The sequence below is a fragment of the Eulemur rufifrons genome, chromosome 20 (genome assembly GCF_041146395.1).
Source record: "Eulemur rufifrons isolate Redbay chromosome 20, OSU_ERuf_1, whole genome shotgun sequence".
NCBI lineage: Eukaryota > Metazoa > Chordata > Mammalia > Primates > Lemuridae > Eulemur > Eulemur rufifrons.
In genome coordinates, this window is record NC_091002.1 from 4,654,308 (window position 1) to 4,668,003 (window position 13,696).

The 13,696-nt window shown below is 57.6% G+C and overlaps 1 protein-coding gene across 6 annotated transcripts in view; it reads right to left on the reverse strand.

Annotated features, from left to right (window-relative positions):
- The window catches only part of ABLIM2 (actin binding LIM protein family member 2), a 97,820-nt gene that overhangs the window by 32,615 nt on the left and 51,509 nt on the right, over window positions 1-13,696 (reverse strand). For 2 of the 6 annotated variants that reach the window (XM_069496521.1, XM_069496520.1), the window contains exons 9-11: window positions 13,245-13,391; window positions 8,299-8,419; window positions 24-125 (exon numbers count right to left, since the gene is read on the reverse strand). In XM_069496521.1, the coding sequence (XP_069352622.1) occupies window positions 24-125; window positions 8,299-8,419; window positions 13,245-13,391 (370 nt within the window). Of the gene's footprint in view, window positions 1-23; window positions 126-6,514; window positions 6,614-8,298; window positions 8,420-10,842; window positions 10,876-13,244; window positions 13,392-13,696 lie in introns of all 6 variants that reach the window. The other 4 variants (XM_069496523.1, XM_069496525.1, XM_069496519.1 and 1 more) reach the window with 3 other exon arrangements.

Here is a 13,696-nt window from a genome sequence, read left to right on the forward strand (position 1 = left end):
CCAGCGGGCATGTTGGGGCCTACCTGGGACGTGGAAGTGGCGAGGCGCCTGCTGGTAGGTGGAGGAAGGAGGCTTGCTGTCTGACAGCACGGAGAGGCTGGGGGTGCTCCGGCCACTTTCACTGCCTCCAGACGGAAGAGCAAAGACAGCAGACCAGGGGGAAATGGAAAAGCAGAGTAGAGTATTTCAAGCATGACAGCCCATTGGCATGAGCCCATCTCTCCTGCCCGGTGCAGCGGCCCATGCCCTCTGCCAGGGGAGGGAGCGTGGCCCACCGACGTTTCCAGACTGGGCCCAACAGCTTGTTAATCCAACCTTGAGTTGAGCTCCAGTGAATGCCCCGGGCAGAGGAGCAAGAACACCCAGGGCCAAGAGCTGCTGTCTTGGTTCATGGAGGTGGGGCTGGGCCATCAGGCAGAGCTGGGGGCCTTGGGGTGCATACCCTGACCTGGCTGCTTCCTGCCCTGGCAGGTGCTTGAATCCAGCAAATTGCAAATCACCCAAACTCAGGCCACCCTTCCTAATTACATATAAAATGATGCTGCTTTCCTTGAGAATGCACAAATTCGTCATTCAGAATAAATTAAAATGCTAAAATGAATCGAAATCATCTTTAAAAGCCATTGATCAAAATTTTACCAGCTACAGGAGAAAAAGAAAAGAACAGCATCCATCAGTTGCCAAGTTCCTAAACAAAATTATTTTGTGGAAAATTAAATGGAAAGTGTCCTCTGAGCCTCTGACCCTGGCTCCAATTTCTTACCTCAATCGTAATTGCTGTTTTTCCAAACAAGGTTGGATTATCAAGCCACAAATCTAAAGAGCCAAGTTACCTGGGCGAATTCCCCCCACCTGTTTAAGGAATGACACAATAGACAGACGCATGGGTGTGGAACACAATGATGAGGTTCACGCTCATTTTGGCAAGACACTCTAAGGCACCGTCCCTCTCTCCTGGCCTCGGGGACCCTTTGTGGCTCCAGGTGACAGGGTGGCAAAGGGAAGGGTGTTCTCGACTTGAGAACATCGCCTTCAAGCTGCAGACTTTCAAAACAGCAGGACCCGAAAGTGACATCGTTAAGAATAAGAGCTTCCACAGCGGGCGAGCGCCAGGCCAGGCCAGGGAGAAGACCGGCCAGGGACTGCCTGGTGGACGAACGAGGGAGGCTCGACAGATGCCAACCCAGAGGGGCTCCTGCCTGGGTGGGTGGGCTGGGTGCAGCAGGAGGGTGCCCGGGGCAGGGCAGGTTCAGCTTGAGCAGACCCCAACCGGTGGCCTGCACAGGGCTGAGGCCACAAAGGGGACCACTGACTCCAACTTTGGCCGCTTTCTCATGCCTAGGCGTGGGTGCTAATTTTACCTGTCAATGCCGCAGGAACTTCAGATAACTGCTTCTCCCTTAGCTACCTCCCTCCAGAACAGCACAGAGCCTCCCGGAGCTTCACTTGACTCCTTTGGCTCCTGCACCTCCCGGTGGCAGCGGTGCCTTGCACCAGGCAGACTAGACTCACGGGCAAGGACAGGAGCCCACGGATCCCTTCTACCGCCTACAGCTGTGACGAGATCCATCGGCAGGGGCAGGAAGACGGGACAGAAGAGGAGCCTTAACAAATGCATCCGAACAAACTCCGGAATCACCTACAGCACCGTCACACCAAGCTGAGCTGCTCTCATTTGAGGAACGAGGAACCTGGGAGGCCTCGAATGTCGAGTTTCTATCTAGAATCCTGGCCCCTTTGCCTCGGCTCACACCCACTTGGCCAAAGATTCTGATGTGTTGTGCATTCCTGTGCCTCCCCAGTTCCCAGCCCACAGTGCAGCATCCCCTGAAATTCCAATTCTGTGCACACCTGTGCATGTTTATCTGCGGAGGGTCCACAGTTTCCAGCAGATGCTCAGAGAGGCGAGACCAAGGGGCAGCCAGGACACAGCCGTGGTGGCCTGCCTCACTCCTGCCACCAGGGCCCTCTAACTCTGCCCCCGAGCTCTGCCACCTCGGCCCCCACCTGACACACTATTGCCGTGACCCCTGCTCCACAGCCGCTCCTGGAACTCCCTGACTGAGGCTTCCCACTGTCCAGACCCTTCCTGGGTCCAGGCTCAGGCTCTGCCTCTTCCATGCAGCCTTCGGGAAGGACATAGCCCACCATGGACCCCTCCTTTCTCTGCACATGCCGTCGGCTCCCCATGTGGCTTCATCGGAACAAAACACATCACTAGCTGTGACCCGGCAGTGCCACTTGGATGGCTTTGCCCGAGTTGTCTCATGGCATGGCCAAGACAGCCCTATGGGGTGGGCACTAACTTGCCCGCCTTCTGTGGAGAGCACAGGGCTTCTGGGTGTGGGGCCAATGCCCCATGAGACCAGCCCAGTCACTGCTCACAGGCCAGCTTCCTCCTTGGGCCTCAGTGGTGAAAACTCCAGGCCACTGATATCTCCATGAGTGAGAAGACTACAGGAGAGCCTGGCTGTGGGTGACACTGGAAAGGCACAGAGGCCCCTTCGGTGTGTGTGTGTGTGGGGGGGGGTGCTCACACTACTCTTGAGGGTGCTCACATCCCAGGCAGCTGCTGACACTTCTTGGGGGGTGGATTCCAGCTCCTTAATCCCAGAGAGAGCCCGTGAGCGACGGGCAGCCCCAGGCCTTTTGAAAAGCCACATTCTCCTCCTCCTCTTCCTCTTTCTTTTATTTAAATAAATGCTTTGTTTAGAACAGTTTTAGGCAGTGCAGAGAGTGTCTGCACACTCCCCAGCCAGTCTCCCATCGCACATCCCAGCCCATGCTGGCACAATGGTGCCATCTACATGCCAGGCTCGATTAGGGTTTCATCAGTTTTTACTGATGAACAGTTTTTACTGATGTCCTCTTTCTGTTCCAGGATCTCACTCAGAACACGTCACATTGAGTCATTGCGTCGTCACGTCTCCTTAGACTTCTCTTGGCTATGACAGTTACACAGACCTTCCTTGTTTTTGATGACTTTGACAGTTTTGAGAGGTACTGGTCAAGTATTTTGTAGAAGGTCCCTGAACTGGGATTTGAGGTTTTTCTCATGGCGGCCATGGGGCATGGGTCTGGGGAGGAAGGCCAGAGCAGAAGAGCCATCCTCATCACGTCGTGCCACAGGCAGCTGCTGCCAGCAGGACTTGGCACTGCAACGGTGCCCTGGCAGCCAGGCAGTGTCCGTCGGGATTCTCCGCTGTGGAGCTGCTCTTCTCCCCTTCCCATACGGTGCCCTCTGGAAGGCAGTCGCCAGGTGCAGCCCACGCTTAGCCACATGTGTGGCACGGGACTCATGCCCCAGCCCCCCGAGGACAGAGCAGCCGCATGAATGATTTGGAGTCTGTGTGGGAGATTTGTCTCTTCTCCCCCATTTATTTACTTATTCAACTGGTTTATTTTTTTTTCCATCAGCGTGGACTGATATTTATGTTACACTTTGGATTATGACCCAATACTATGTTAGTCATTTTGCTGCTCAAATTGTTCCAGCTCTGGCCCCCGGGAGCTCTCTCAGGTGGCTCTTTTGAACCTTCTCAAGCTGACACCAAAGCAAGACCAGCCTGCAGCCGTGTGCAGTGCCTCGAAAGATGCTAACCAAGACACGTGCAGGTGTTCACTTGTGCAACACACTGCTACATCCCACCTGAGTCATCGACCACAACCTGCCATAGGATGGCCCAGGCATGAGGGCCCATTTTGAAGCCAAGAGAGTAGACGTGGCAAGATGAAGATGTGCCTACAGGCACACTGGGTCGGTAGGGAGGTGGCCTTTGGGGCTCACACTGAAGCCCTCTTCCTCCTTCCTTCTCACTCGACGTGGCTCAGAGAAGCCTCACTGGTGAGCAGCAGTGGCTCCCTGGGGCACCCCACACTTGTCTGTCCCTGCAGCCTGCTTCTCGACAGGTAAGAGGTCAGGCTTAAATCGTGCACCATCCTAGGAGACCCCCAGGGCTGAAATTCATACTAAAGTACAAATGGCTGTGGCCAGCTCCTCTCTGGAAGGTGTGTCTTGGTGGGAAGGTGTGTCGGGGTGGGCAGAAAGAAGGGAAGTGAGGGCCCCTGTCAGCATCTGGCCAGGTCAGGGTGGGCACGCCTCTCCTTGGGGAGCCCTCCCCCTACAGCACTGTCCACAGGGACATGTCCACTGACTGCAGCCAAAGGAGCCACGGGCAGTGAACAGGAAAGGCTTTCCCAGAGAGTGGGTGGGCGCCAGGTTCCACGTCCAGCTGAGAGGAGGGCAGGCAGCCCTGGGCACAGCTGGCCATCAGCATGTCCATAGGCCGCATGCACCAGAGCCCATGAGCTGCAGGACAGGACTGGCTCCCCTTGGTGTGGCCTCAGAGGTGGACCCAGGACCCGAGGGTGGACATGACTTATGAACAAGGGCCCCAGGGTAGGAGCCTCGCTCTGGGCTCTGCCCAAAGGAGCTTTGGGATTTGGGCCAGTGACTTCTCTCTGAGCCTCAGTCTCCTTAGGGGTAAGTTCTAGAAAAAGGCTAGGTGCTCCCAAGGACATGGACAGCCGTGGAAGTTGGGCAGGGGCAGAGGCATGGGTGCTGAGCAACCCCGCATCCGACACCAGAGAGGAAGGCAGAGGGCTCCGTCTGACTTCGGAATAAAAGGCACTGGCAGCTGAAGCAGCCAGGCAGGAACCAGGACAGAGACAGGCATCGAAGGTGGCAAAGCCAACATGGGCCTGGTGCCCCATCCCCACCCAGAGCAGACCACACAGGGACGGTGCCTCCTGGCCCTGTCAGATGACCTTGGATGGGCTCTGGTGACAGCTTTGGAGCCACACTTTGGCGGGTGGGGCCTCTCCGCATTCTACTCCCCACAGGCGACAGGAGGAAGGGGCCGGGTAGCCTGTCACTCAGGTCCTCCCTGGCCTCTCTCATGTGCTGAGGACAGTGCTGCACCCACTGACTGCTGCCCAGGGGAACTGCCCTGGCCTCTGCTCACCCTGCAGTGGCAGGAATTAGAGGGTGGGAACTCAAGGAAGGGGTGAAGGAGGAGAGTCACAGGATCTGCACTGGCTCTGGGCCCCGGGGCTGCCCCGGCCAGCTGGAGGGCCAGGGGAGCCTGGCTGGGCTCTGACCCGCCCCACTCAGGGACCCCACAGGGACATCACCCACAGTAGGGCCACTGCTTGGGAGGAGCTGCATGGCCACGTGGCCGGGCCCTTCTGATGCTTGAGCAAAGGGAGATGCGGCATCGCCTTGGGTGACCGGCCACGATGCGCCTAAATAGTAACACTCGCTCTGGGTTCTGAAAGTGTGCCCTCGCCAAGTGACTCCTGGGGACCTTGCGGACGTGCGTGGCAAGGCCCCTGCCAGCTACGCGCCTGCTCTCAGGATGTGCCATTTCAGCCTTTGTTCTTCTCAAATGAGTCAGGATGTCCAAGCAAGGGTGTGAGCCGTACGGACAGCCCACTCGGCAGTGAGGAAGGCACACCTAGGATGAGGGCCTCTTTTCTCAGCAGACCACAGGGCCTACTCAAAGCAGGTGACCATGACGTGCACAGAGAGACGCACAAGTCCTCGAGAACAGTTCGGTGATTTTCGAGTGGTGGGGGAAGCCAACAGTGTTTGCCTGGCCTTCCTGCTCCCTGCGGTGGGAGGCTCTGGCAGGGCCGTTCCCACCGGGCAGCTGCGCTGCACAGGGGGCCCAGCGTGTGGCTTGGGGGACACGTGTGCACTCACTGCTGCTTCCTCGGACCCTCGGAGTGGCTGGCTGTGGTGCAGCCATCAGCGAGGGCTGTGTGACTGCACACCACAGACTGGGGGGCTTACACACGGCACGTTTCCCTGACGGTTCGGGGACTGGAGTCCCAGATCAAGCTCTGGCAGGGTCTCTCGCAAGGTCTCCCTTCCTGGCTTATGGATGGTCACTTTGTCCTCACATGGCCTCTGAATGTGCCCAGAGAGAGCGCTCTGGGGTCCCTTCCTCTTCTCACAAGGACACCTGCCCTATCATACCAGGGCCCCACCCTCATGACCTCACTGACCCTGATCGCCTCCTTATAGGCTCTGTCTCCAGACACAGTCACGTTGGGGTTGGGGCTTCAACACAGAATTTGGGGACACAGTTCAGTCCACAGCATACGGGACACACGAGCTTGGCATTTCCCAGTGGGATTCGTGTGCAGGTGTCCACGCGGGGATGTGGACGACGGTGGGTGGGTCTGTGTCCTGGGCCCTCGGGGCTGACACAGGAAGTCAAAGGAGGTGACTTGTATAAAGGCTCTTAGTACAAAGCCTGGTCCCCTTCTCCCGTAACTTCCCAAGCCCACCCTACCTCTTGTTCCTTCATGTAACACGTTACCTATGTTCTCCTCCCAGGAACATGTACACACCGACACACAGAGCCCGATGCACAGGACACACACAGCAGGGGCACAGGGCATGGGACAGAGGACTCCAGGGAAGCCATGCGGGACTCGGGACAGCGAGCACACAGACGCCGGCGCGGACGCCCTCCGAGCACCACAGCCACAGCACTGCGCGCCTTACCTCGGAAGTAGGGGATGTAATGATGTCTGAACACGGATGTAGGGCTTGGGTGTTGGGACAGGGAGAGGCAGCTACTGGTACCAACACTCACAGTACCAGCTACGGGGCAACAGAGAGCGTCAGTCAGCCCTGGGCTGCGGTTATAAAGCCAGCAGCCCAGACCCTGCTCCACCAGGAGCACCGCTGCTTCCTCTCTCGAGGAACGCACACCTTTTTGAGGCACCTGAGGGGCCACCAAACATGCTTCAGGCCTCTCCCCTCCAGGTGAGAAGTGGGGAAACCCATCCTGTGGAGGACAAGATGGTGGCCCTGAGGGCTGCCGGGCAGGCGCGTCTGCCAGGGCTCCCAGGGGAGGATGGTCCCCTGAGCCAGGCCTGTTGCTCCATGCTGGGGGTCTCCCTGGATCAAGGCACCAGGTGGAGAGCAGCTGGCCAGAGGCCAGGGAGTGGCCTGTCACCAGATGGCCTCACTGGCTTTGACTGAGGAGACGCACATCCTGACTCTCTGCAGTAGCCCAGGCCAAGCATGTTGGCTGGCAAGCCACAGTGGCCTGGACCACGGACCCAGGAAGCAGCCAGGGGTCCCCAGGACTCACCTGCTCAGCTGCTCACTCACTCGAGCTCTCACGCACTCACTCTCTCACTCATTCACTCTCTCACTCATTCACTCATTCACTCACTCATTCACTCTCTCACTCTCTCACTCACTCACTCTCTCACTCACTCATTCATTCACTCATTCACTCATTCATTCACTCACTCATTCACTCTCTCACTCATTCATATATTCATTCACTTATTCATTTGCTAACTCTCATTCACTCATTCATTCCCTCACACTGTCACTCATTCAATCACTCCTCATTTCCTCACTTAATAACGCATTCATTCTCCCATTACCTCGCTCAATCACTCATTCATTGACTTACTCATTCGCTCACCCACTTTCTCAACATTGATTGAGCAAAATGTACCAGGCACGTTGCAAAGAGTCAATGAAAATAACTTTGCAAATGAATGAGTTTTGATTTTTCCACAAAGTCTGCAAAAATAAGAGCTGTAGTTCATGGATGTGAAAATGGGGCCATGCAGCAGCTGGCCGAGAGGAAGCAGCTTGGAAAAATCCCTCAAAAAGGCAGCGTCTGCGGGGAGCGTCCCTGCTTGTGGCTCTGACACACTGAGGAGGTGGAGGAGTTTCACAGCTACAGGGGAGCAAGACACAGCCGGCACCAGGCAGGGAATGAGATGAAACTGGAGGGGACCCTCCCGGGGCACCCTCCTTGCTGGCAGGGGCCTGGCGGTGGCCTGTCGCCAACTTTCCCACGAGGATGGCTGTTGCTGGGGTGACTGGCACAGCAGTAGGTGGGGAGTGAACAGATACTCTCACTCCACTTTTCAGCCACCGATTTTACCTTCATAGCTCAAGTCTTCAGAGACCCACAAGGGCTCGGACCTTGCTGACATCTGGTGCCTTTTTTATCTTCCTTACATCTCTCACTACTGGAACACTGGCTGGCTTCTCTGCTCAGGTTACATGTCACAGGACAATTTCCCCAGCCAACAAGGCAATGGCTGCCTGTGGCCAACCCCGACCCAGGCATGAGGAAGTCCTTTTCTTTATGTGGCTAAATTGACCTGTTCTCAGCCACCCCTACCCTGGCAATCCCACCCCTTCCATCACGTTTTTAGTTGCACAAGAAAGAGGTCACTTTATAACAGGAAAACCAAAGAGAAGTGCAGCTCTACTAGGGGGGCAGGGGTGAAGCACTCATGGAGGCCAAGTACCTGGGCGGCTGTAGTGCTGGGGTGAGCGCGAGGTCGGGGTGTAGCGCCCGAGGCTGACCGAGCCGGTGGAGCTGGGGCTGGAGGTCCGGCACTGCTTGTAGGAGCGGTCGTCCTGGTCCCCCTGGGAGGGAAGACACAGCTGTGGGCACCAGAGCCAAAAGTGCTGCCCACCCCATCCCCCACCCCCTCGAGCCTCCAGCTCGAGTCTGCCCTCCTGGCCCGGTGGCTGAATCCCCGGTACCTGGAGGGCACCCCTGGGGAAAGCCATCTGCCACCCCGCTTCCCTGCAGGCCAGGCTTCCTCAGAGGGGGTCAGAGCACCTAGGCCCACCAGCTTCCCCAGTCCCCTCCTACCCAACCCTTCCCAGCACCCAGGGATCCTTGGAGCACAGCGTGAGGACCACTGAGACTCCTCCAGGCCTGATGGGGTCCTTCATGCATAAGCCAGGGACTCCAAGGGTGCTGGAGGCACACTGGAGGTGGGGACGTGCCCCTCCCTGGCTGGGAAGCCCCGTTGAGTCAGACCCACAGGCACTGACAAGGCAGACCTCATCCAAGCAGGAGTGGGCAGCTGTTTGGAGCAGTCAGAGCGGGCGGCGGGTGGCGTGAGATGGCACAGCAGAGCAGGCTGCTTGGCATGCTGGGCTCAGTCGTGACACGGCTGTGGGGTGGACGCTGTTTTGCCAGTGCTGTGATGAGCAACTGAGCTCTTGGTCTGACCTCCCAGCCCCCCAGCCTGACAGAGCTTACCTTCCAGCCCTCAGGACTCACTGTCTCTAAAGCTTGCCTTATGCACCCCGTTCATGCTTTCTCAGGACAGCCCTCAAGCCAAATTCCTACTTGTGCCTGGCGCTGAGCCCCTAGGGCCTGTCATACGCTACAGCCATGGGCACGCTCTCTCGGGTAGCTAGGCCCTGCTATCTTTCTCCTCTCCACCCTGGCATCCTCTGCATAGCCCTGGCAGCCACTGGCCCCTGACACGTCTCCTGGCTCCTCACCCAGCCTGTACTTGGGGTGCAGCAGCTCCATGCAGGACGAGCAGTGTGAACAAGCCGGCCACCTGCACATTTGGTTGTCACATTCCTGCATCCGAGGATTTGATACCCAGCTACTGCGGGCTCTCTAGGCGGGGCAGGCTCTCCCCACAGAACAGCGCCATCAGGGCTAACATGTGCCCTGTTCCTCCCCAGTCCCCTGGCACTGTGTCTGTGGAGACAGACTGCAGAGTTGAGCGGAGACACCAGGGCTCTGCAGAAGATTCTGGCTCTCCTAGGCCATAAGGAGTGAGGGGATGGCCGTGGCCTGGGAGGACAAGGAGATAAGTTTTCCCGGGACCACACCTGAGGGCTGGTTGGGAAACCTGGCTAAGGACAGGAAGCAGGTAGGTCCTGGTGAGGGTGGCCGAAGTTCTGGGGCCACAGTAACCACCTGTGGACGGGAAGCCTATGGGCTGCGCACGGCCGAGCAGCCTCCCACTGACTAACCGTGTGCACTTCTATGTCCAGCTTGGGGTCCATGGCTCGAGAGAGGGAGCTTCGCAAATGAGACCAGGTTCTTCTTTAGAGTGGGCTCTGCCTTGAGCAGACCCTTTGCCTCATCTAGAAGGGTCTGGAAGTGGAGCCCACACCACTCCCTCATGCAGGTACAGAGGTGATGCAAGAATGCCTGGCCCCAGGCTTGGCACATCAAAGGTTACTCGTACCTAGGGATCACTATGTTCGTAATTTAAGGAGCAGCTGTGACAACCATGGCCAGGGCACAGCTCCACTGGGGCAGGTCGGCTGGGATGGGAGGCCAGGGAGCCTGGTGGGGTGGGCCCGGGCTGGAATCCTCCTCCACCTCAGAGCTCATGACCCTGGAAATGTTACTTGACTTCCCTGTGCCTTGATTTCTCTGCTGGTAAACTGGGAAATATCATAGAACTTACTTTGGGGGGCTGTGGTGGGCCAAGGAGGTTAATATGCACAAAATGCTTACAACAGCGCTGAGCATGGAGACAGCGCTCACACGTGGCTGTCACAGGTCTTCACTCCTGGCTGCGATGATATCCCTGCACGCAGACAGCCAGTGCCCAGAGCTGCGCAGCAGACTGGAGTCTGATTGGCAGCTGTCTGTGTCACGGATTAATTTTGAGAAACAGGAAGAAGGGCCTGGACCGCCAGTGTTATATTAAAGGCTATTTGACAGAGAAATGCACCTGAGCGTCCACCCTCCAGGGCCTGGGCGCTTCCCACACGGGCCACTGGGAGGGGCACCACGTGCTCTCTGGCTTGCCCAGCTCCTGTTCCTCTAACGGAAGCTGTGACCCAGACCAACATCTGCTCCAGCGGGACCCGTGTCCCAGGCATGCACATTTGCGCGGCTGGCAGACACACGAGGGCAGCATGCAGAGGAGACGTGATTATAAAAATAACCAGCACCCAGGAGGGCACCCTGAGCCCAGGGGCCGTAAGGAGCCGCGGGGCCCCTCCTGGGTGCGCTAGACGGTTATCTTTACAACCAGCGGCACAGAGAGCAGGCAGGGCAGGCAGAGGGTGACGGTTACCTCAGTCGGCGTTGGCGAGAGCAACTGAGGTGACTGTGGACACAACACACAAAGTGACCTGTTAGTGCCGCGGCATCAGGCAGTGACTTTGGGGGAGAAGGGAGAGTTTAGTGGCCATAGGCAACACAGGGCGCAAGCGTTCATACAGCGAGGCCTGACCGCCAAACGGGACAGGACCCTGCCACGAGAGACACAAGACAGGACTCCAAAACCTTTCTGGAGAAATATGGGCAACAGCACCCAGCGAAGAGGTCCCTGGAAACTCAGCTGAGCTTTTCCCTGCCCCAGCCCTCCACGCTCTGCCACTTGTCACCAAGACACATGTCCAAAGGGAAGACTGCAGCTCGGGGCTGGGGGTGGCACAGCCTGCATGCCGTGCCCCGGGCTTTCTCCAGACAAGGGAGGAAAGGGGCCCGGCAGGGACAGAGGGCAGTGGGGCCTCAGGCTTTGGGGTTAGGCCTAGCCCTGCCTGGGGGTGCCCCGGGGCCTTGGGGAGTGGGCTGACCACAGCCTGGCGCCTCCCATCATGGTGGGCAACCTCTGCCGACCACCTGCAGACATGGCCCAGACTTGGTGAGGCAGCCTGGAGGCGGAGGGGCCTAGAACCAGAGCACTGTCCTCACAGGGTGAGTGAGGATTAGGGAAGAGAACTGTGTCCCCACGCAGCCAGTAGAAGGCGCTCCATCCACAGGAATGATTACTATTACAGTGCAACTCCGTGATGCCATCTGAGAGGCTACGGTGGCCCTGTGCAGCAGCACCCTCCTCATGTGGGACGGCCTCTGGGAAGGTGGGATCGAGGTGAGAAACCCTCCTGGGCTATCTCGGACACTGGTGTAGAGGAACCTCGGAGTGAGCACACCTGACCCAGGACACCTGGCACCATCAACCTGCCGAGCCAGGCCCCTCGGGGACAGCCTTTGTGGCTGGGGGTGGGATCTCACACACAAGGCACAAATTTGCAGCACAGCAGAGAGGCCAACCCAGGTGCCACAGGGAGGGAGGGGGGACTCTTGAACCACACACACAGCCCTCCCTTCCTGCCTCTCTCTGCTCCCCCAGATAGGCCCTTGGGTCAGGAATCATCCGTGCTGTGTTCTGGTCATGTGCTCACTGACATGGAGGGACCCGAGGAAGCAGGACTGAGGTGGGAACAGCCACACCCACACAGTCCCTCCCAGCAAGGCTCAGAACACAGGCGCACTTGTCAGGCAGGGTTTGACGTCCCAGCCTGCGTGGAGGCAGACAGCCTGACCCTAGCTCTCTGGACTCCAGTCCCTGTCTCAGAGGAAGCATAAAGAAGACTTGAGGAAACAGCCAGCACACAATGTGGACTTTTGGGGAAGACAGGACTAGATTTGGATCTTGGCTCTGCTGCCTACTGGCTTGGGCACCATGGCCCAGTTGCTGGACCTCACTGGCTCTCTTCCAGGGCCCAGTCTGGGCACAGACCAGATGCTGGGTGATGAAGACACATGGTGGGTGGACCTGCACTCTCAGCACTGATAGGGCTTGCCACCTGCACCCACAGGGCACCTGCTGGCCCCGGGCTCTTCCCACCCTCCCGCCCGTCCCCCAGCCTCTGCAGCTGTGCCCAGCAGCTGTGACTCCATCAGCAGGGCCAGGCTGGGATCGCACTGCATGAGCCACATTGGGCACAGCACCCCTGGAGTCTCAGCCCTCACTTCCCAAGAGATCCTTGCTAAAGTCTCGAAATGAGAAGGTCCAAGGGAAACGTGTCTGAAAGGACTAAGTTTTCCTGCCCAGGGGAGCACCTATGTCCAGGCCACACACCCCCACAGCCTGGCAAAGATGGCTCTTCCTACCCAGGCAGTCACAGTTACACCGAAACCTCAAAACCACAAAAAGAAAAGCAAAACCAACATGAATTCCACATTAAATGGAGAAGAGCAGCTTTGAAGTCACCAAGTAATAGAATACACTGTCTATGGGAACGCCAGGAAAATAGTTGGTGGTTCAAGCAGGTTGGTGAAATTGGCTAAAGGTATTCGTGGGCCAGAGGCATGTGCCACAGCAGCAAGGGTGGGCGTGTGGCCCAGACCATTCTGGATAAAGGAAAACAGTGCCTTTCATGCTTTGTGAAAATAACCCAATACTTAAGAAAATTAAGAGATTTTCACTTGCTATCATTTTTCCTAAAACCAGTGTGCTTCCTACTTTCTGCTCCATTTAACGAGGCTTTCCAGATTCCCTCCTTTGGCGAGGGGAAATTTGGGGCCAGAGCATACTGGGGATGACTTCAGTGGGACATCCACAGGGTTATCTGCAGGGCGTGGAGAAGGCCGAGGGTACAGGAGGCAGTGAGGGCAGAAGTAGGTTCTGTCCAAGTGGGACCCACGCTAGGGACAGCCTTGTCTGGGGCAGCGCTGGCAGGGCCATACCTCACCACAGCTCTGCCTGTCCCCCGTGGAGTGGCTGATGTAGGGCGAGTAGGAGATCATGTCGGGGCGGTCGATGTCATAGATGGCCTTATTTTTGGGAAGGGCAGCCAAGTCCCTGTAGTCAAGGATCTCCCCACCGAGCTTCGCCTGCAAGAAAGAGCCAGGGGGGGCTATGGTCAGACCCACATCCCGCAGGGCAGAGGCCCCCAAAGCAGGGCAGGGTCTGGGCGTATCCCAGCTCCCGGGCAAAAGCACAGGGGACTGTGGAGCAGATGGGCCTGGGTCCCGAGGCCCAGCCACAAAGAGCCACACAGCCTTGAGGAAGCTTCAGTTTCCCCTGTATGACGTGGAGGACACGATCGTAGGATGGCTGTGGTGTCACGGAGGTGAAGTAAAGCCTGTGACAGCAGACAGTGAGACTCAGTCCACGGCCTAAACACATACATGTACAT